The sequence below is a fragment of the Branchiostoma lanceolatum genome, chromosome 19 (genome assembly GCF_035083965.1).
Source record: "Branchiostoma lanceolatum isolate klBraLanc5 chromosome 19, klBraLanc5.hap2, whole genome shotgun sequence".
In the NCBI taxonomy this organism is placed as follows: Eukaryota; Metazoa; Chordata; class Leptocardii; order Amphioxiformes; family Branchiostomatidae; genus Branchiostoma; species Branchiostoma lanceolatum.
This window is the reverse complement of record NC_089740.1, coordinates 6,775,088-6,799,023: the sequence shown is the minus strand read 5'-3', so window position 1 is coordinate 6,799,023 and position 23,936 is coordinate 6,775,088. Positions and strand designations below refer to the sequence as shown.

Below are 23,936 nucleotides of genomic sequence, written 5' to 3'. Positions count from 1 at the left end.
ACCTACATACTTTTCAGTATACATACTTTAAATGCTTTTGGTCACTGCCCAAGTTTAAAAACTTGGGCAGTGACCAAAACATTGGCGGTAAATTGCCAATTATAACATCAAGTAAACGTACCGAATGCCAAATCAGTACGTTGTCCTAAAAAAGAATGACGGCTAAACGAAACTTACACAAATTTCTGGAAATATATAACTAAATGAATAGGGAATTGAGGCGTTTTCATAACATCTTACATACACTGCATAAAGTACATATCGTACCAACCCCCAACACCTTTCCTAGACTTACACTGATTGTTGTCACGAAGATGATCCCATTCCGTCACTCACAAAGAGAGTTTTCAAACACTCGGATTTCCCTTACATAGTCAAAGGCATACCGGTTAACCAGTACAATGATAACACCAACACAAATGATCAGTGATCCATAGACCCATAGAAATCGCAGGAAAGCTCGCAAACGACGACTTTTGCCAACGTTGTGTCAAAAATGTGTGGGTGGTTCACATACAGTATGGTATCTTAAAAGCTTTAACAGAGCAGTGTTAACAGGAGGGTTTGATAGAATACGGGTGGGGAAATATCTGTGGAATCTTGTAATCACTAGACTGAGGAAGCCATAAGATAACGGATCACGTAAGAGCTGTGACCCGTATCCGGGGGTTGGGTCATGAAGGACGAACCTTTCTGTGCCCTGGGTATGGCACGTCGGCCAACAAACTAACACCATCTGGATTGAGAAGGGTTCAAATAGAATTTATCACAGCTGATTGACGGTCGTTTGGCGCCATCGCTGACCATGACTGTGACCTGAGATCGTCTAGCCTGGATGCCAGACTGTTTCCAGGGTCTAGACAAGACTGTTTGAGGGCCTACACAGGCCTCGGCTCTTAGGTACCAACATGCCCCCAAGGAAATTTAAACTGAATTTAACACAGCCAGCCCTGAGTTAGACTCTTACTCACAAATATCAGACATCGGCTGCTAACTTTGCTAACCATTAATTTGGTATGTGGCTTCCCTGGCCGAAAGGGGTCATCCTCTAAAGTGGGGGTCTGGTATCCAGGCTAGAGCTGGTCTTAAAACTAACATCTAAATACAGAGTAGATTAGGGTTATCCATCCAGGCCAGAACGAAATTCCTGAGGACATACAGTACCCCAACAGTCTGCTACAGTTCAACAACATACCAGCACTGCCCTGCGGATGACTTTTAACACACACTTATCAAGTACGACCCGTTAGAATAGCAACATGTGGTGTATACTGAGTAGAGTAAAGGAGAGTAGAGCCAGCGTCTGTTACTTAGACAGCTATGTGGGTACGACACAAGACTATTTTAACACAGCTATGTTAACTATTACAGTACAAAAGTCGCCAGCACAAAAATAGGCCAACCAGATACTTACACTGACGAGGATTTGGAAATAAAGCAGAGAGGACCCACTGCAAGTTGGTGGCCCCCGCCATCTTGGATATGCTAATCACGTGACAAGAGCCAAGGGGTGAACAACGGATTAGCCGGTGTCGTCTCGCTAATTATGTGGGAGAGTTCAGCAAGTCACGCAACGGGCTCTATTCATTCTCAACGGAAGGTCCGGACTTCTGAATAACTTATTTTGGGTTTCTTCAAACCGTTAAGAGCGCGCCGTAGAAAGAATTTGTGAGGACCAAACACGGAGGGCCAATGGAGTGACCTTGAGGGACAAGATTCTTCAGTTGTTTACCCCTACATATTTTGGATTTGTCAGGACCACTCAATGGATTGCAAAGGCCGAACATCATATTGCTTTTTGGCGTGACTTTAATTTGTTGTCTCATATAATAAACGAATGTAGATATTATGTTTCGTTCAAATTGTGTTGATATATATTGAAGATATTTTCCGTTAGGTAAGGTCGTACGCATTCCATTTCATTCAGATTACTGCTACAAGGTCAGATCGCAACATTTTCCGACAGTATCCGACGGCATTTGAGCCTACTGATTAGAAAGTCAAATGCACTTCTATGGAGTCGTGTCTTTATACTTTCCAAGCAGACATTAGAAGTAAAAATTGTAACATCTTGACATCTCTATTATCAAACCCGACATCTGCTTGTAGACAAGTGTTTTGGGAGACTATTTCACCAATAGTCCTGACTACCGGAGTGAACGTAATAGAATGATACGCTCAGGATGAGACCCAGACGACTACACTGACTCATCCACCCACAGATAATGCAAATGAACTTCCGATTGGTGTGAAAAATAAGTTCAAAGTGTTCACTTACACTTGCATCAACGAGGTTCTTTTGAATAGAATTGCTTTACATACAGTGTGAAGCATTTCTCTGTCACGATTGTGACTTTGAAAATAGAGGTTAATTTAATAAATGTAGATGTGCCCAGCAAAATAACGATACAGCAACTTTAACATACGACAAGGAAAAACACAGTGTTGCAGTTTTTCAAATACAACTTCAATCTCAATGTCACCCTCCAAATTGGTGTCGTGTGAGCTGGCGACGTAAAGAAAACGGGACAAAATAGAAAGCTCGACAAAAACGCTTAAAACACGTCAAAAGCCGGCCTCTGATAGGAGAGTATCACAATGTGTCCACTTTAGTCCTTGTGGCCACTGGTGGCCTGACTAAAACAGCGCTCCTAGCGGTCAGCTCGACTAATGCCTGACACGGGATAAGGGTCCATCAGTCCCTGACAGAGAGAGATTTTGGAACTCAGGCTAGATGACGTGCAGCGAGGACAGGTTACATCTCTGACCGAAATCTGAGACGGGCCCTGATGTGTAAATGGGTTTTCCTTGTACAAACTACTGAATAATTCAACAAGTCTGACCTACTTTTTGTGTGGGTTTAACCTGCTAACGTTGTGATTTTCAGGGACAGTTTTGTTGAAACTTCCGATGATATCATTGCCTAGCAGTCTACATGCTATCCTGTATTTGCCATCAACGAATTCATTGTTTTGCCTGCTTGACATGCATGCGAATAGGACTGCAAGTTCTACTGGAAGGAGGGGGTGAATAACAAATATACGGCAAGGGGTACTCCATGCATATCCTTCAAGCAAAAACAAATATAACCTCCTTTCGATGTGGAATGTTAGGATGGAAGGAGCGAGCGAGTTAAGCATGTCCAAACAAACATAAACAAACACACAATAGTCACAGAATAATTGGACAAACTTGTGATGACAAGGTCTTCAATACCATCGTTTTCTATGAAATGCAATATAATAATGTCATGATGACAGCACAGCCTTTCTTAGAAAACAGTCATTTAGACTTACAAATGAAAACAAAACTATGTCTTTGGAAGGTTTATAACTATTTTCAACGTACTTCTACTACTAATCAGATGGGAAACACAGTACAGTTATTGTGTTGCTATTACATGTCGGCAAAGAAGAAAGAAGTTGGTGGTGTTGGAATTACGAATTGATTATACATAGAGTTGTCAAGATTGTGTTTTACACTCCATAATTATGGCAACAATACAGTTGGCTAACAATAGCACACTGTGCTCCAATTTTGGTTAGTTACATGACAAAACACCTCAGTATGTTACCTTCGTGAAGGAGGTTCACCTTCGGGGTATTGCGTTTGTTTTTGTGCCGCAGCTATAACTCAAGACCCCTTTGGTTCATTTGTATGTACTTTGGCATGTCTGCTGGTATGGGCAAGATGATGCGCGTTGATTTTGGGCACCATAGCAGTATTTCTAGGTAATGTAATATTACAGAACAACACCCCCATCTTGAAGGTGTGGTACATCCGTGGTAAGTCGTGGCCAATTAACTACTCTCCAAGCAGAGGTTAGGCTCCGGCATGCTACACTGCCTTGGTTCAATACTGCCTAGTGTTATGATAAACAACTTCCAGGACATAAATGGAAACAGGTTTTAAGGAAATTCTTATTCCTGGTAAAGAGGGTATCAAACACCTTAGCCCACACCGCAGACACACCATAATTGCAACACTGAGGATTATGTCATACCGACTCTACTTTGGATTTTAAGGAAACCTACGCAATATTAGGGCCCAAAATAGGATTTTGAAAGTCAATTTATTCAGTCATTTCTATACATGATTAATTCAAACAGCACTATCACAATGTATAGCAACGTCCATGGTACAAAAATACGACGTTATTGTATTAAATATGAGAACTCTCTGAAAGGTTTCTTGTAGGCTCGCGAAACTAAGGGGGTCATCGTAGTGTACGGTGCGTTTTTCTCTCAACACTACTTTTACTTGCTATTGTTAAGGTAGAGTTCACTTTCTGGTGAATGAATATGATTGATAGCAAGGAGAAAACATAGAATTTGGCTTTAAAGCCGTGGGAACGAGAGGTCTAGAAGGTCAGCCGTGTGCATTGTCCTTGACCACTGAACTGGGAACAAGAACAGAACAACATTGCGTCCTCTAGCGGGGAACCACCCACATAAAGCCTGAGAAACAATACAGTGAAAGGTCATTCACACAAAGACTGAATAAAACAGTTACAAGTTTGGGCTTTACGTATACCTTTTTTCTTCTATTGGTTAGGAACATTGTACTGGCCAAAGTAAACTAAGTTTCACATTTTGTCGGAAACAGTTTGGCAAATGGGAATATGTTATTTTCTTACTATAAAAGAAAAACCTAAAAGTAGCACATAGGACATACTCAAAACATATAATGTCAATATGCTGGAAGAACTTTGAGAAAGCACTTACTTATTGAGCAACAACTGCTTCTTTTCATGCATTTCATGCCACCTGCTATTTGTGGACTAAACAATGGAGTCTTCACATAGACAACATGCCGAGGTCTTCACCCATGAGAAACAATGCCAGACAGGTAGACAATGCGTTGTGAAAACACCTGGCAGTAAGGCCTGTCTTCCGGTCGGGGAATCTCAACTTCTAACCCAGTAGACCAAGTCATTATCATTGTTTACCTGCAGTTATCTGAAAGAGGTTCTTTCTAGCTATAGATAGATTCGAACCTCCTTGTATGTAATGAATAGAAGCGAAGAGAAAACAGACATTCGCCAAAGTTATCCACTATAATTACGTAGGAATGCTCATTTTGTCCCTTCCCAAATGTACTTACAAGAGTACCTTTAAGATTCCTTTAAAATGATAGTAAACAATAGTTATAGTTATGACAGTAGCTACAAGTAAAAGATTACGTTCCCTTATCTCCAAGTAGATATTGGAAGGAAATATTTTAACGTTTTCTACATCTTACTACCCTTTGCCTGTCGACGTCATAATTCGTCCAACTCACATTCGGAAATTAATAATGTATGAATGGTAACGGTATACGTAAGGGTTATTTTGGTTGATCTCTGTAGTACTATTCATTCAAATTGAGTCAGACCGTTGCTGTAACCTTGAGTCGTTGTGGTAAATGCACGGTGGAACAGTTTGAATTAAAACCGAAGGCCGTTTAAGGTTGTGTCAACATTATAGTCTGAAGTTATTTCTTACACTCTTGTAATAGGTGGATAAGCATTATAGAATTGTAGTTATGTACTAGTAGATGCCATACTATGTACCTTGTATAATTGTTGCGCAAAAAAGCTATCATATATTACTGTATTCTACTTGTGGAAAACAAATTCAAAATGATTAGACCTCATTTTTCACATTGAATCTGGTTTGATTAGCGCCTTTGATATTTAAATAGTCTACCTTTTAGAAGATTTCATGAAATTCGGTTAGTTGAGTGGCAGCTTTATAATCTAACAATTGAAAGATATAGATAGATAGATAGATAGATAGATAGATAGATAGATAGATACATAGATGAATAGATGGAAAGAAATGACAGGCAGACTCAGACTACACCTTTTTTACGTGACTTTCGCCCGCTCGACAACAATAACCTATGACCCTGCTTGTGTCATGAGTCATGTATTGTTCTGTAACGTTCTCAAAACAACCATCAACCGGTAAACAGCGCAACTGTAACTTTGTCATTATCAAACACGACACTGTCCCTCCTACGCTCATGTTCAACCATGAATGACGAGCATTCTTCGCACGCATTCGCTCCATAGCCGTTTTATCGGGTAGTGAATGGGAACAAAAGTCGTTGGACAATTTTAGCTCAAAAAGTCAAACAGTTAACCTTCTTGTCTGCTACGACCCGCCAACAATACATCTTTCTGTTGGCGTTTCTAAAGCTGGGCTTAACAGCTAACAGCAAAGACACATGCATATATTCTATAGATACACGCACGGCTAAGCATCCATTGTAAACGCAATGTTGGTGGAAAAGATAGGGAAAACACATTACATGTATGCACAACATGTAGCACTAAATATCCTTGGTGAGAGGTCTTACTTACAAATAAATATTCATGGTAGCCAATCGCGCGTAAAAACGTTACTTCATGATCTCAACTGATTATATCAGGTCCAGATAAACATCTTAGAACCGTATGCACAATTCTTTGCTGTGAATGAAGGCAAAATAGATTTATGGGGAAAGCAACCCACAATGCCTTGTCGCAAACCAGACAACCATGAAATTCAAACCCAAACGAACAAACAATAGACCTTCAACCGTTCTCTTGGAGCCGGCGTTCTAGTGACAAGGAATGCTCAGAGCAGAAAGAAATGCCTATTTTTGTGACCAAGAAATGAGCAAAATTGCAGTGCAAAAAAAGTAGAGAAATTGTCTTACCTTTCTCGCAAGCCTGCTACTAGTGCTAGTGTTTTTCTCTGCTAATGAAGGTTCCCACCCAGAGAAAGCGAGTTGTCGACACCTTCTGTCAGACGACAATTGGTGTCAAATTTCCTGTCAGGGCTCGTCAGAGAGCAGACGACTTTTACCTCAGGTCTCACCGACTTCTCATGGTGGTCAACTTTGATGGTTTCCGTTGGCAGTCCGAAAAGTTAAGAGTCGACGTGAATTGTTTAGGTGATGACATCTGTTATACGTTGAGTAAACCGACAAATATGCCGCCCCTCCCCCCCTTCACTGCACAAAAACAGGTAAGACCAGTCGCCCCAGGGGCCACAAGGCTTCCCCAGCGAACAGGCTGTTGAATAATTCATCAGGGGCAGATCATGAGATCATCTGACTCACAGTGCACACTTAGTGGAGTAATTGGGTAATCAGGGAATTCTGGGAGAGGCTCTGGTTCAAAGGTCAAGCGCAGCATGGGGTCAAGCTGATCTTGACCTCTCACGGTCAGAACTGCAGAATCTGACTTTCATGAGTTGCGAGGTAAAAATGAGTATTTACGACTAGATACAGGTGGTTATAACCGGTATATCTTATAGAATTACATCGTATACATGTTATTGATAACTTTTCATAGACACTGCTATCCCAATATCGGGTAATCGGAGAAGGAATGTCTAACCGTAAATTAGTGACTGAATATTTTTTTCGATTGACTGTCTGTGAGAGAAATCTATGCAAATAGCACCAACTGCACTTTATACCTTCAAATTTACTTATAACTTTACTTGTCACATGTCATGTATATAGCCTGAAAGTTCGCTGACAATTTCATGTTAAGTTACTGCATGGGATGTTACTATTGTTAGTACTCTTGATCTTTCTATTGACATTTTTAATGTACTCCCCAGCAAGAACAATTGTATTTCACAAAATATTTACGTTACATTTTCTGTTACAGGTCCAGTCCTGGGCGTGTGCTATTGTAAGGACATAAAGCATTGACAAAGATAATCGGTCAACCTTCCCCACACCGCATAGTGTATAGGGCGGTGCTCATCTTCCGCCCTTGCGCCACACAGCTGTTCAAGCCCGGCTATTTTAATAATAATGATAATTTATATTCTAATAATAATAATAATTTAGAAATACTACAACTATGGAGTAGTCCACTATCAGCACTATATGTTCAACTACCATACTTTTATTTTATTAGCGCAATGGGTTGCCAATTTATATGGCACTGTATCACAGTAACTGTGGTACACATTCTCTTGCTGTTAAGGGCTGATGGGGGCCAGCTAGTCAGGTGGGCCGCTAGGGGCTAACCATGCACTGGTCAGTGGGCCGCTAGGGGCTAACGACCCTAAGAGGGGGCGGTTAGTGGGTGGCCCGCTAGGAGCGCGATTTTAGTTAGGCTAACTGTCTCATAGTCATAGCGACTTTGTTCCCACATCATGAATCATACCTCAGCACCCTGTTATGCTTTTGTCTACCTGAAAGCCCCCGCAAATTCAGGAGCGCTGACGTATACACATGGATAATCTCATTAAAATTCAGGCGGCTAGAAAGTTGGAAACATACCAAAACTAAGCCATGCAAAGAAACGGTTGGGCGACATTCTGTCTTACACTAATTTGAATGGACAGTTGCCTAGCAACAAGTCCTACAGACCGGTCCAACCACTTCTGGTCTCAACGCGGTAGAGCTAATAAAGTATAGGGATATTTCATTAACAAGATGGAGAGGGGGACCGTGTCACCAAGAGGTTATAAAAGGAAGACAAAGAACAATTATAGAAAGGTATATTTCTATTAATGGTGCCCCCCCCCATGAGTTAATGCTTACCCACACTTAAACTTGCTTGCAGAGTATGAAAAAAACAACCCCCATATATATATTCTGACTCTTGCAATTGCTTTTAAACACACCATAAACATTATCCTCTCATCAACAGTGACATTTTATTTGCATTGAAATCCCCCACAGTGCAAACCATTCTTCACATAAGTAATACACACATGATGTAAAACTTTTAGCACTTCACAAAGCCTAAAGGCGTATACAGAAATCCAATACCTGTATGCGTTATAACTGGTTAGGTGCGGTGGAGTATGAAAAGAAATACATCTTAAAACATATATGCAGTTATCCCACACACCAAGCCCTTCTTGTTTCCTTTATGCACTGCAACAAAAATTCGCATTAGCACCACATTCACGTATGATCGTACCACGAGATGTCATACCACTTTGTCCCATTTTTGCAATGTAACATGCAACATAATTCCCATTATACAGTTGATATTAGTAAATGATAAATTTACAACATATCCTTAAGCTTATATTAGAACAGATTACCCCACACCAAATCGACGACAACTAGATCAGAAGTTATGTTATATCACAGTGAACATAACGCCTCACTTGAATAGTTACATTGTAACTACTCTAGATACAAACCGCACAGAGAAGATGTATTCAAACCTACATCAATCTTCATAGCCTGGATGCCAGACCCCCAATCTCTAAAATATTTATTGTTTGATATTTCAGAAATTAGGGGTCTGGCATCAAGGCTAACATCTTCATAACTGACAAGAAATTCCTATTGCAACGATTGATTCAAAGTTAAGCATACAACTAGCCAAGACGAGATACACTTTGTTGTGCAGTATATATAGTCTGTTTCTTACGCGTATGAACAAAATTGCATTGAAATGATTACAACAGATTACGTATAACGTAGGAAAGCCCTCCGTGAGAATGCTTTGCCATACTTAAACTTGCTTGCAAACTTTGGAGCAAAAACAACCCTTGCAACTGTAATCTAAGCACAACATAAACATTTCTCACAAAAATGACATTTTGTTTGCATTGAAATCCCTCGCCAATGAACACAATTGCATTAAAATGATTACAACAGATTACAATCTAAGCGTAGGAAACCCCTCCCACATGTTACTGGACAGTCCTTTGTTGTATGGTGCACAAAACGCGTTTTCTGGCACGCTGCCTGTCTGGACTTCCCTGCCCAGCGCGGCCCTCAGCGCCGCGAAGGTTCCTCCTTTGTTCCCGCTACCTCCTACCAACTCTTCTTCAAACCTGTGGGGAGTACAGAAAAATAAAAGTTTACTTGTATCAGACATTGTTCTCAACAGTCAAGTACTAATAACGCAGCTATAACTTAGTACGGACAGAAAGCATTGGAGGGTGCGACCCTACTTTTAAGATATATATGTTTGCATTCTGTATGATAGTATTGTCTGTGATCTGAATGTTTAATCTACCGCCTGTGTAAGATTATTTAGATGTGTATATTTAACTTTTAAAGATGCCGATTGATCGTACATTGGTTTATAATTCTGCTTTTAACTGCGACAAACCACTAAGTCATATTGAATCTTAAATCTTGAAAATAAGAATGACTTCTGCACTGTTGATAACATTCATACATCACCCCTTCCAAAAATCCCTAGGATTCCAGACTTTTCCATTGGAGAGAATTTTGAGAACGCTTGACTTACTTCTTAACGTCTTCAGGAATGGCCTCGGGATCTACAGGAAGCTGCTTCTGGAGGTCCTTAAAGTTGTCCACGAACTGCAGCTTCTTGGAGAACTTCGAACTAGAGTTAAGAAAAACAGTATAAGATTTTACGAAAATGCTATGATGATACATAAATCATTTCACTGTTGCTCCATATATTTCTGTTGTTATCTCCATGAAAATGGAGGTTTTGGAACCAGTTTGTGTGTTTGTTTGCCTTGGCGTGCGTCTGCATTTATGTCAAGTTAAGATGTAGGATGTAAGGGGAGTGGTTTAATAGGATACTTGGCGAATTGGAAGTATGGTTCGGCTAGGGTCCAATGGTAGTTGAGTTTTCTTGTTTGAAATCAACACATCCTCAAAATGATCATTGGGTTCAAGCATACTGCCAGGTGTAGATAAAATGTGATTGAACGGAACATATTCAAGGAATGTCAAAGAAATTGGCAGTACCTGACAAACGGCTTGGAAAAGTGAACTAGCATCTTCAGCCACATGGTGGGATGGACGATGAACAAACCCTTCAGTTTCTTCTTAAACCTGTGCAACAATATCAGAAGAAGCAATTCTTTAGCCTCTAAAGATATATCTGATATCTATTTTAGAGTAAGTTATGTGTCTTTTTAAAGTTACAGTCTCAACCTATGTGTCTCAACTGGCATTGAAATATCATGTCAAACGTTTTGTTTAACTTTTTTGTTACTGATAGTTGAAGACAAATATATGGCAACGACTTTTTACAGATGTTAGGAGCCCGAAGACATAGCAGTAGAGTAGGTTCCTCGCATACTTGTCTACACTTCAGTTAGTTCAGTATTCAGGGAATGTCAACATCTACATCAATCAAATGGTAAGAACGTACTTTGCATCGATGTGGTCGTAGCAGGATTTGAGCCACGTGACCGAGGGTAGGTTACTCTTATCCTTGGTGTAGTTCAAGAAGACGATCTTGTATTCATCGTCAACAACCTTGTCCAGGAAACTTAGGATGTATCTGGAGAAATCCAGACGTATCGAATATTAATAATACTAATAGCTACTGTAATACATGTCTACTAATAGCTACAAAATGATGCTACATATAATAATGCACATGGGACACTTGAATTTCATTACTCTCCAGCAGGCTTTCCTTCATTAATGTAGTCTTTATACAGTATACGATACTTTGAATACAAATATGAAATATACAAATACAACAATGGAAAATTGAAATCAAAGTTACATAAAAAAGGACAGTGTTTATGTTAACCAAAAGACAGTGAAGTAGTTGCTACTCACAGGAAAAGGTTTTCCATGATGTACTCATAGTCCTTTAGACTGCTGTTGGGCATGTAGCATGACGAGAACACCACGATGGCGTTGGACTTGTCACCATAGTAACCTGGACATCAGCACCAATAACAGGCAATCTAGTTAGCCTGGCATCTTTGAGCGGTCATAATTTGGCCCTTACGCAAAAGAGCAACTTTGTTTTACGGAGTCTTTGTTTTCGGTATGTGTGTTTGTTTGGGTTGATGCGTGCCCACAGTTAATGATTTTGATACGCTGTGAGTAGAGTGGCAGGAAGTCAGTGAGTGTTAAGATAACTGCAGAGGTCAGACCTGCTGTAATGACAGGATTTGCAGTTTAGAGATGGTAGAACTAGTCGTTTATCATACTTTACAGTCCAGCTCATGGGTGAATGGAAGATGATTTTCGATCTGTCTGTTTTCGCATTTATAGACATATTTTCATCTGCTCAAATCTAATCACCAGGTGACAGAAAGTGATCAATGGGCACATTTAATGTTAATCAAAACCTAAGTTACATGACTAATGGGCCACTGTTAAACAATACATACGAGAAACCCTAAATATTTCACGGAATCGTGATATCATCGAACTCTTTGAGGTCTGTACATGTATCTGCAAGGTTACAGTTACTCAAGCAACTGGATAGAATTTGCAACCGGTCAGACATGTATATGCTGTCTTTCTTCAGTGACTGAAAAAAAGAAGAACTGGAGTAACCAGGTGTCTTTATCCATTCACTCACCTGCGTGTGTAAGAACCTTTCTGTACGGTTTGATGGCCTCCAGGTCGATGAAGCGCATCTTGTCACCGACTTGAACGTTCTTCCAGCCTTCCTTGGGGTCGTAGTCTTCTTCAATGATCTCTTGCCACGTCTGATAGATAAGTGTATGAAAATAAGATCAATTTAAATGAACGTTTATTTGCAAGTTCTTGCCCGAGGGCTAATTGCAACATTAAACAAAGGATACAGAAAAAGGATACAGACAGTGCAAGTGAACAATGGTGACAAGTGGAACAAGGGACTATTCTAAAAAGAACTTGTTGGGTTTGGCTTCTTTTTAGAAGCAGTGGAAGACGAAGTTTCCCAATTTCTCTACAATGAGTGGCTTTTGGGTTGTAGTTAAAGACTAACACAAAAGGGCATTGTAGTTTCTGATGGTCGTTGATCAGACATGACAATTAGGCAAGAAAGAATCAGTGACAATGGAATGAATTGAAGAAGATGAAAATCTGTTTAGCCAATATACAATCCTCACTTACCCTTTCACGTTTGACGTTTCGGAATCCCGTACTCTTGTCGGCAATGTTTGTATCCACGTTAGTGTCCCATTCTGGCAAACTCGCCGACCTGTCTGACGACTTTAACGGCACCGTGTCTTCACCACTCCCCCTGACGGTAGAAGTGCGAACGACAGGTCGAAAGACCCCTCTTTCCTGTGTTTGCACTTCAACCGACACCTTTGTGATGGACATCCCGATTGTGCCCCTGACGTTGTCGGCAACTTGCTTGAAAGTCTCCGTTTCCGATTCCTCACTATGATCCATGAGGGCCATGAAGACTGGAGACGAAACCTCCTGTCGTCTTTCGACATCAGCCTGATGTTGTTTACTTCCAGCTTTTCCGTCTCTTTCATCGTGTGTGCGATACTCCCTTTGAGCAACTAGTTTGGGTCTCTCTGGCAAAGCAACATCATCATCAATGCCTTGCTCAACGTTACTTAGTTCTGGGTAGAGGGCTTGCATCTCGCGGATCTCATACGCCTTCGTGATGTCTTCCTCTTTGAAGTGAACCCTCTTCTGAGACTTCCGCGAAGTCCTGCTGATTGTGGACACCGTGGAGATCTCTGACTCTTGGGAGTCAATGGAGGATCTTCTGACATCTGACTCTCTTCTTCCGGCCGTCGATAAATCTGTACAAGACTCTGTGTCTGACTCGCTTGTGGCTGATTTCTTCTTCTTTCTTCTGAAACTGGAAGTTAGGTGACTAAGCCCCCATCTGGAGGGCTTCTTTGATTTTGCTTCTTGCCCTTTTTTCTCCCTGGCTTGTTGAACTGCTTGACGGAGTTTAGCAGCTGTCTCTGCTGTAACCAAATAACGTGAAACTACTATTACTACTGCTACTACTACTACTGCTACTACTACTACTACTACTACTACTACTACTACTCATACTACTAGTCAGTCTACACAAACTAGGACACATATTGCACAGACTATAAAATCCCAAAAATACTGTTTAAACGGTCGAAACATATAGCTAAAAATAGACAGTTTAGACTTCATTTTCAGGAGTTTAATTGGAACATTTTAAAACATAACCACGGGAATTAGATTACGGTTTGTAATAAGGTGACAATGAAACTGAATAAAAAATTTGTAGAATATTCAGTTGCAATTTGTTTCATGCCCAAAGGTAACACAATTAACAGTGTTCCATGCAAATAGAATTGATAAATTTGTCTTTGCTTTACAAAGCTAGAATCATTGTTGTTTTGAAAGCACCAACCTTGTGCAGGTACGGCCAGACGTCGACTTGATGTCTTCATTTCCACCTTATTGCTACAGTGAACTAGTCCTTCCATGTCCAATGCACGAACCTGCATTTGAGATATCAGATTAAGGTTGGTTAAATAGTCTTTTGTAGCTCCAGGTTGAGGAGGCAGTCACACAGATAGACAATCCAATTCTTACACCAGCAAAGTAAGAATACAAAAAGTACTAAGCAAATGGTAGAAAAGTAGGCTAATTGACTTCGTCCTGATGTAACGTGAATTGTGTTGTTATGCTTTCGCCTTTCTTCTATGTAGACCTTTCTTCACACGTTGCCCGCGGCTAAAGCACTTATCAACACCAAATCAACACGTTTGACAGGTGATTTGTTCGTTTGACACGCCACACAATACCCTATTGTTGTCCCGAAAACATGGGTTCAGTCCTTCCAAATAAATACCGCCGCCATATTGGACGCGTAGAGTTCCACGATCTCATACCTTCGTCAAATAATGTTTACCTTTTTGAGTGACGTATTATAAATACCTCTCATTGGTAAAGCAGTAAGAAAATAAGCCTATTGTAGCATTTCCTCTGCTAAGAATATGAATGAGCCCCTGATTTGCATGATTTATGTCTAATGATGACCAGCTATATCTAACTTCCAAATGCTTTGTTATTGGGATGTAGACGTACCTGCATGGTGTATGTGGTTCCAGGCGACAAGTTATCCACGGTTTCCCTTGTACTGCCGTATCGGAAGGGTGTCACATTCACAGGACCTCCATGCCTATTAACACATAGAATTTCATAACACAATGGTATGAAATGCATCTCCTATACAGCATTATAAGATATCAATTCATACATTTGTATGAGAGGCAACATGTATGTGTAGTACCTACAAATGTAAGATGTTTGCTAAAAAGTATTTCAATTTGTCATAGCTGTACGTTAGAAGTAAGGTTAGTATAATCGGGTTAATCTTCAAGCAAATCTATCGCTGGCAAGACAGTATCCAAAGGGCCAACCAGTATCTAAAAGTCCATCGACAATATCCGTATTGCTGTTGATGAGGCCACGAGGAGGGGCAACGACACCATCTTTGAAAAGAAATGCTCCTCCCTGTTTGAGTGATGGCAGATCTCCAGCGGCCATTTGGATACTGGCTGACCCTTTGGATACCGCCTTGTCACCGATACATCTGCTTGGAGATTTATAATCTGGTAGCATAATATACGAAAACGTGACACTTACTTCTGGTACTGAACTTGGTAGGCCTTGTAATTTTCGGCTTCAGAAACTGTCCACCTCAGAGTAATCCAGGTGTGACCAACCCCGCACAGTGATGGGATGATCCTGGGAAGCGTAGATTGGGCTAGGATTGGGAATAGAAATAATCATAATCATGACACTAGATCTGCACAAAAACGATTTTTTTCCAATGTTGATGAATATGTTGATGAACGTTTCACTGGTGCCTATTTTGATGACTCAGATGCATCCAGGTTTGACACATGGTGAACATAAACAATCACCTCATTCCACTGTCTGTTAATGAATGAATGAAGACCTTTATAGCACTCATATTCCCACTGGGCTACGTATATAGGTCACAAAAAAGTATAGTTTACAGATCTATACATTGTAAACTTACTACAAGAATTATACACCATGTACGTAGATTCGAATTCTCCACGCTTCTTTGTAATGGTAAAAACGTAATAGCAGATATGGTTTATAATCAAACGTTAATGGCCGATATGCCATGGGTTCGACTCCTGCATGCCTGACTGGACGTTGTGTCACGTCCTTGGAAAATGCACTAACACTACCCCCCAACCCCCCCCCCCTTCCAGGTATATATTGGTACCCGACTTTGGTTAGGGTGGTAAAAAGCTGCAGACTGTGAAAGGAAAGAGATGGGCTCTGTCTTCCAATACCGTGCCCAAGCTACACAGGATAACCCACTGATCCTAAAAGCCTGAGAAAGGCTATGAGACCGTTACCATGTTATCAACATTTCAGAACCTACCTGTAATGTCAAGCTGGGAATCGTTCCTTCTTTGAGGCAACACTCTGGCTATTCTAACAGCCAGGGAAGGGTCGGGAGACCTAGGCGCTGCTGTAGAGTTTGATTTCACAGCTTGTCGTTTGTCAGTTCTGTCGGTCGACGTTACCCCTCCGTTACGGTGATCCTAGAGTTCAAAACAGCATTTCGCACATTATTGACACTCTTTAAAAGTTTCTTATCTTTATTTTCTAAAACTGCATAGTTGCAGCCTATAGTCTGAATTGTAAGGTCTATTCCCTACACGAAGAACTATATTCCTTTCAAATGTTTTACGTTTGCCCAAATCGTCTCAACCTCTAATAGAAGAAAATGTTGAAACCCACGTATGCCAATGCGGACATGGCGTCAATGATACTGTAAATAATTCAACCTTTCGCTTGCATACTTTTGAAATTTGAGTCATACAAAAATGTGTATGTCGTTATAATGCAAAAATAATCACTGTAGTGACTAATTAAATGTGGGTGCTTATCAGCCAGAAGTGTCTTACATTCCCTGTATTGTTTTCACGCTGTTACAGAATGATTGACACTTGTGAATAGGGTTGCGGATCCTCGGAAGCGGACATCCTGTCCATCCCTGGCAACAGGTATGCGCCCCCCCACCCCCACATTTTTCTGTTGTCAGCCAACTACTATATCTTTGATCATCTCCGAACCCTGTAGCACATGTGAGGACTTGTAACAACATGTTTGTCTTCTTATTGAATATTGTCAAAAGCAATAATCCAAAGACACAGTGTTCATAATAGGGAAAAGGTCAAGAGGTCCAACGTGGTATGCCAAAGGCAGTTACTAATAGTTCATTGACACTGCACGCAAAGTAAATGGTGTACAAAAGTCATTGTTATGCAAATCGAGTAGATCAAGTTTTGCTGCAGGCGATGTATCACATGTACAGTGTCTTTTCTGCCAATTGACAGTTTGCCAAGAATATATTGTGTTTCTTTGGACTAGTGCACAAACCACATATAGTTACAGAAAAAACAACATTCTAACTTCGAATCCGTCAATCAAAAGACAAGTGGCGTCGATAGTTGAATCTTAAAGTTAGGCTGGAGGACGCGGAATCGAAAGGTCAATGTTTCAAATCCACTATGTCCTTGGGAAAGGCACTTTACATGACTCCCCCTCCCCAAGTATAAATGGGTACATACTACTACTACTGCTGCTGCTATTTCTACTGCTACTACTACTACTACCACTACCTGACTTCAGTCATCATGGAAGTAAAAAGGCGCATGTTGCGGAAGGAAATGGCTCAGCCCTTAATATCAATATAAATACCATGCCCAAGACAATGGATTTACAACCCACTGCCTTTGCCAAAAGGCTATGGGACCTTTACCCTTCTAAGACCTTTCTTTCGATCGTCGTATAATGCAATACAAAAAGCTTATCAAATAGCAAGAAGACTATATTTGTATATTCTTGTTACTTACTTGTCGTTTTGGTCTTGTCGATGCTGTATCTTCTAGTGACATCGCCATGTTCACACTCTTGGGGTGAGTAGGGACATCTCTGGAGCTCGGTTTGCCTCTTCTGCCTGAAAGGCGTAGACTTGACCGAGCTTTAAAAAACTGTTCTTTCATTCGTTGCCCCATTACAGTAGGATTCTCCGGTACTTTCACCATATTGGACTGACCATCAGATTTCTCAGCCGACAGTTGCGAACTTGCTGGTGATACTGTGGTGGGCGTGTCTACTTGCACGTGATTGCCGGAGTCACCCAACCTGTTCCCTTGACCGGACGATACCACTGGTGAAGTGACAGTTGCATAATTTGCACCTGGCTGTGTTGTAACTACCTGTGGCTCTGTCTCAATCGGTCGTCCCCCTCTTGTATCAGGCCGAACGTTTTCAAAACCACCGCTGTTTTGGTACTGCGGTCTCTGCATATTCTCATCCTCAGCTGTGTTGACCTTTAGCAGATACTTCTGGTTGTGCGCTGTTTCGAGAGTACTACGTGGCTTTGGTGTAGGTCGTGCTAATGGTTCTTTCATCCCTATCTCAGATGGGAGTCCAAGTCCACTTGTGCTTTGGGACTGTGGTCCATGCTGTGGGTTATTCGCAATCTCCACAGCTTGCGCGATCCTTGTGGCCTTAGTCTCTGTAGGCATTCCGAGTAGCTTACGGGCCGGACGAAATACGGCGGTGGATCTTTTACTGTTTGTTGCAACAGTGTCGCTAGTGTGACCCGGAGACGGTTGTTTCTGTCCCGTGGTAGCTAGACCGTGCCCCGTCACCATGTACTTTGTAAACATGTCTTGCACGGCCTGTTGAACATCTTTCCTCGCTTGTTCTTGGCTTCTGGGTCCGTATCCTTGTTGATGTCTTTCTGTTGGCGAGGAATCAGGAAAGCTAGCTGGCTCTTCTCTGTGGATTATGTTTGTATCTTTACTCGAGTACAAATTTCCAGATGTTGACAGTGAACGGTGTTCATCGCTTTGCAATGTCTTCGGCGTTCTCTCAAGAGAGACGTTTGCTTCCTTACCTGCTAAAATTTGCCCTGTATTCTGATATCTCGTCGTGAATCTCTGCTCTTCATTCCTTGGATGTTTCTGCGAATGCCCCGCACCTGTGTCAACGTTCCTAGAACTGTTGATGTTGTCATCCAAGAGTGACCTCGCGTGGGTCCTGTAGTAACTATCACCGTCGAATACTATTTGATCTGTGTCCTTATATCCCAATCTTGTGGTTGGTTTTTCTCCACGTTGCTGATGTAGATCTAGATATTCAACAACCGTCCCTCCAAATGTGGTGGGTTCAACGTTGTCGAATACTACAGGTCCCACCACTTCTTCTCTACAGCTTATATAGTAGGGCCCGTCCGAACTCGTTGAAACGCCGCTGGAAGATGCGTCTATCCTCTGTTTGTGGGGCTCAGAGAAACGATCTGCTGTATTGTTGAATCCGTTATCTACCGAAGGCCTGCCAACAACCTCTTCAGCGTCCCCTTTAGGATACGTTAGTATTTGACCTGTACTCAAAGAACCCCTTGTTAGAGGCTGGTATTCCCTTGGAAGATGTTGTTCAGTAGTTTCAGGCGTCGTTGCGTCTTTAACGCTTCGCACCGAAGGTCTGCCTTCAACCTCTTTTACGTCCCCTTTAGGATGTGTTAGTATTTGACCTGTACTCAAATAACCCCTTGTTGGAGGCCGGTATTCCCTTGGAAGATATTGTTCAGCAGTTTCAAGCGTCGTTGATTCTTCAACGTTTCGTACCAAATGCCTATCTTCAACATCTTTGACATCCCCTTCAGGACGTCTTAGTATTTGACCTGTACTCAAACAACCCCTTGCAAGTTGCTGGCGTTCCCTTGGGTGATGTTGAACAGCATTTTCAGGCGTCGTCACTTCTTTGATGCTTCTTGCGACCGGTCGAACTTTCTCCCTAATGGTCCTTGGATGAGTGTCAGATGTCTCGTCTCTGCTGCTTGTATAGTTCCATCCAACTGGCCTCCCTTCTCTTGATAGATTATCTACACCCGTTCCTCCGATGTCGTTACGTGCAGGCCTGCTTGCTTCTCCGCTGTTGTTCCCATAAGGTACCGATGCTAGACCTTCTCTTGTAGATGGCGGATGAACACTATCTTTTAGCTGCTTATTCGGATGATGTTGTTCTTTAACACTTTCGATGCCGTTGATATTCTCATCTGTATCCTCTGCAACTGTTTTGTCCGATTCTTGACGCACTCTTTTGCGATGTGCCCTGGCGTCGTGGCGCATCTGCAGGTATGGGAAAGAGCAAGATGTTATTATCACACACCGTGTGCTGGTATTCTCCAAAGCACCATTCTTTCTCAGAACGCAAATAATTGGCCCATCAACCTCGTGTAATCGAAACTAATTGCACGCCCAGCATATCGGAATGGCTGCAGATGACTATACTGAAGCCACTGGAATGAGTTGGGTGTGCAAACATGTTATTTGGGGGGTTGTTGTGACGGTCTTTATCCATTGTAAACTCGCACATGTGCCATTTGTTAGAAGTAGTCATGTTGTTAATGAAAAATAACTGGTACATTCTTGGAGATTTTGCCTTTTCTAACACAAGAAATAGACTCAGCGAATATTCGCCGTGCCTATCGTCCATACGCAGATATTTGACCCACTTTCTTCACATGCAATGATGAAATAGGCCGATAGACATGGCAAGATATAGATATCCTGATTCGATTTCAATTTTGTGTAGGATGCAGATGTTGGATGCATTCTATGTCTAATATCAACAACATTCGTGTTGATTCTTAACTACTACTATACTGCACAGTGGTGTCATTTTGGACACAGATGTTATGACTGCCCAGGTTTGTGATTTATACATTGTGACATTGTGAAATTTCCATCTTCTTTTGATTATTCGATTTCTGTTTCAATCATTCACAACCGCAAACTTGCATGAATGGGAAAAAGGCGTGCGCCTCCCTAAATTGTGTACAGTTTGGTACAGCGGGTAACAATAATATTAAACAATTGCACAGCATTACATGATTGAGACGATGTCAACTGCTCTTAGTATTATCCTATTGTGGCAAACCATAAATATCAAATATAATACAAGCTAGGTTTACAAGACAGCTTAGATCATTACCTCACAGATGAAGATACATCGAAAGACAATAGAAAGAAAGCACAATCTGATGAAGCACAAACTCCAGATATTAATAGATAATTTAGATACTGGTCGATGGGTGCTTTATCACCCTTTAGACGCATTGGGTACTGTTCAAGTCAACGAATATCTGGGGCAATTGCCATCATCTATCTAGAGAACACGACTGCAAATTCAGAAACCAGTGGATGATGATAATCTAGAGACCATTCCGTATATAACCATGAGAACCTGGCTGGTAAATGTTACTTTACACATAAGGGACATAACATCATAAGGCCGTGGGACAATGAGTGTTTTTCCGTTACCCGACCGACCCTAGCAAAAACCTGCCGATGCTAGCCTTTCTGTTGGTCGATGATTGCTGGCAAGGGACATTAAATTTTCGATATGAGTGCTAAAATTAAAAACAGACTGTATTTTACATTCTGTTAACAGTTTAAGGCTTTGTACATTTGATGTAAGAATGTATGCTAAACACTGTACAATTCCAGTTCACTTGTAATTGTACAATGTGTGTTGTACTGATGCATTTCATCTTAACATTTAGTAAACTGAATTTGTTTGATCTCTTCGAACTCTAAAAAAAAGAAGAAGAAAAAAGAGAATCTCTATCTACCGACCCTAATTTTTTCAGGACTGTAGCTGAAAACACAACATTTTCCCCTAGGCCTTAAATGCAGTATTGATAAATTAAACCAGATATCTAAGATCCAATGTATATCATTTGTACCTAACTTACACAGCTTGTACAATCTAATTCTCCTTGGGTCAAAAATCCATGATGACATGTCCTGAGTCAATGACCTGAGAATATCGACGTGTGGGAAAGAAGCCAGGTGTGCATTGTTTTCTGGGTCGTCAAACTGGTTCGCTAAGATAACCAGTGACCTGTAAGTAATATTGTTTGCCGCTAAGGTCAAGCTCCTGCCGAAAGGTTTTCAGAGAGCAAGGGCATTGAACGCCTGATGACCCGTGTCATCATGGGTCACTGACGATTGTTGGAATAGCCAACTGTGGTCGCTTTTCTCCTTACCTCTCTGACTCCCCATTCAGAAGCCTATGAGAACATCAAAATCTACTATCAAGTCGACATTTCATATTAGAATTCATACCAAGAGATCGGTTTGATATCTATCTTGATACCTATCTTGGTGGATTATAGTTATCCAAAAGTCCTTGATGTCCACTGGCAAGCATGTTTGTGACGCCATGAAACGTCAATTTTCACAGGTTTATGAGGTCAGTGAACCTTGTCTCACCAAGGCCGTTGATAATGATGTTGTTATCGTGTTTGCTTTCATCAATCCTGGGTTGATAACTTTCGTGTAACTAGTTAAAGGCATGACTGTTTCTGGTTCTTTTCTGAGCTGGTATTAGATACTTAGTATATATTAGTAATATCTAGTAATATTCAATAGCGGAAAAAAGTATAAATGTAATATGCCAGCTGATAGTTTCCCACCTGTTCCTTATTGGCCCAGTCTTCCATGGAGGTGGCGTTGTGACCTTTGTGCCTGCCTGTTTGTAAACACTCCAGACAGACGGGGACGCCGTCCGTTTGACAGAACAGCTCCACCAGCTGGCCGTGCTGCCTGCACCGTGGCATCTCCGACTCCACATTTTCCTCTGGTTTCACCAGGCAATGTCCTGTGATTGGTACATGGTTACTGTTTAGATCAACAACATCAATCAAACAACAAACAGGGGACGCCGTCCCGGAACAGTTCCACCAGCTGGCCGTGCTGTCTACACTACACTGTCCCCTGGTTTCACCAGGCAATGGCCTGCCATTGACAAACGGTGTTGAATTTTATGTACTCATTGACAAAGGTTGTACTATAAAACCGCCCAATTATTTGAGCTGACGTAAACTTCCAGACCACAGTCTGCTCCTGACTACCATATTCAGGTGTTCACATCGGTGGAGCAGGCAAAGGTAGTTTACCAAGTATTGGAGTTATTCTTAAAAACACTTTTGAAATGTACACAAGGCAACTGTCTTGAATATATAAGGCATATGAAGCATGGTTGCACATGGTATTCACAATTAGTCATTAGTCATGTGTTAGAAACTCTTACAACACAAGGCAAATATCGAATTAAAGAAAGGTAGAAAGACAGTCGAAACAGTCTCTACAATCATCAAAACAGATGGGACAAGATGCCTTTGATTCTAACAGCATGTAATGGCTCAAATGTTACTGTCAAATACTACTATGTACTACAGTATAGTGCAATGTGCCTCACATCCCTCCCCCTCTATACACGATGACAGTCTCTGTGCATTGATTCCACAACAGACACAGATAATCACCATCGCCAAGGAGGTTATGTTTTCGTATTCGTGTGTGTGTGTGTGTATGTGTGTGTGTGTGTGTGTGTGTGTGTGTGTGTGTGTGTGTCTGCGTGTGTGTGTGTCTGTCTGTCTGTCTGTCTGTGAAAACGATAACTCGAGAATACCAGGATGGGTTGTCTTGATATTTGGTATATTGGCGTCAGACCTTCAAATTAGTAGATTTACGCCTATATCGGCTTAATCTGGTTTTGATATCTTGTATTCTGGTTTTATTCTGTACATAATCAAAACTGTTGTGTTAACAAGATCATAATTGTGTTTACCTAGTCCACCGTTTCCATGTGTTCTTTCTAAGCAGTCCTTGCAGTAGGACAGCTCACAGCCGATACACGTCCTGACGGCAGGAGAGACCGCACCGGGACAGACATCACATGGAGTCAGACAGGACGACTGCACGACCTGCCCGAGCCTCATCGCTGCTCGTTGTCTTCCCGAACTACTTACAAGCGTGGGGTTGTGCTGGAATAATAATAGTTACAATGATAACGGTTTTATTGAGTGCTTGCAGTTGTACAGATTATGCTTCGGTCCCGGTTCCAACCCGGGGCCCTTTGCGAAAGCAAAAAAAAAAAAAAAATGCATATCAGGCAAATACACAATATATGGCTAGAAGTAATTTTTTTATGTTTTGTGTCTTTTGATGTATTTTATATCATATTTAGCGTTCCTATACTACAAGTTGCCCGGCCCGCTTTGTAAATGGTGCCGTAGCATTAGCAGGGAATTTGACCCTGAATTGCTCTGACATTGAGACTTCTAGTATATTACATTACTGGACGTTTAAAATCATTCGTCGTTGTATAATGACTTAGATACGTTAGAAGCGAAATCTTGTGGACAGACACAAGAGTTAGGACTGGCCATAGCAAAG

At 41.3% G+C, this 23,936-nt stretch overlaps 2 protein-coding genes across 3 annotated transcripts in view; both read right to left on the bottom strand.

The window, feature by feature from the left end:
• The window catches only part of LOC136425921 (uncharacterized), a 31,219-nt gene extending 29,688 nt beyond the window's left edge, over nt 1-1,531 (bottom strand). Inside the window, exon 1 of the mRNA XM_066414845.1 lies at nt 1,415-1,531. Coding sequence (XP_066270942.1) covers nt 1,415-1,475 — 61 coding nt within the window. The 5' untranslated portion in view covers nt 1,476-1,531. The remainder of the gene's footprint in view (nt 1-1,414) is intronic.
• A 7,840-nt stretch (nt 1,532-9,371) lies between these two features.
• LOC136425371 (uncharacterized) lies at nt 9,372-23,519 on the bottom strand. Of its 2 annotated transcripts, none has more exons than XM_066414221.1 (14): nt 23,329-23,519; nt 22,172-22,356; nt 17,535-19,820; nt 16,055-16,217; nt 15,277-15,397; nt 14,716-14,809; nt 14,036-14,126; nt 12,790-13,610; nt 12,272-12,401; nt 11,515-11,617; nt 11,096-11,227; nt 10,687-10,773; nt 10,214-10,312; nt 9,372-9,791 (listed from the first exon to the last, which is right to left on the bottom strand). In XM_066414221.1, exons 1-14 carry the CDS (start codon nt 23,477-23,479, stop codon nt 9,614-9,616), a joined length of 4,641 nt encoding a protein of 1,546 aa, XP_066270318.1. In that variant the 5' UTR covers nt 23,480-23,519; the 3' UTR covers nt 9,372-9,613. The 2 variants fall into 2 exon arrangements, with proteins under 2 accessions (XP_066270318.1, XP_066270319.1); XM_066414222.1 differs by having other exon boundaries at nt 12,790-13,607.
• Between the last annotated feature and the right edge of the window lie 417 nt (nt 23,520-23,936).

Coding starts and splice junctions, on each gene's coding strand:
- LOC136425371 (XM_066414221.1), bottom strand. CDS start 23,479: ATGAGGCTCGGGCAGGTCGTGCAGTCGTCCTGTCTGACTCCATGTGAT. Junction 22,357..23,328: donor ACATGGAAACGGTGGACTAG/GTAAACACAATT, acceptor TACCAATCACAG/GACATTGCCTGGTGAAACCA. Junction 11,618..12,271: donor AAAGGTTCTTACACACGCAG/GTGAGTGAATGG, acceptor GCTGATGTCCAG/GTTACTATGGTGACAAGTCC.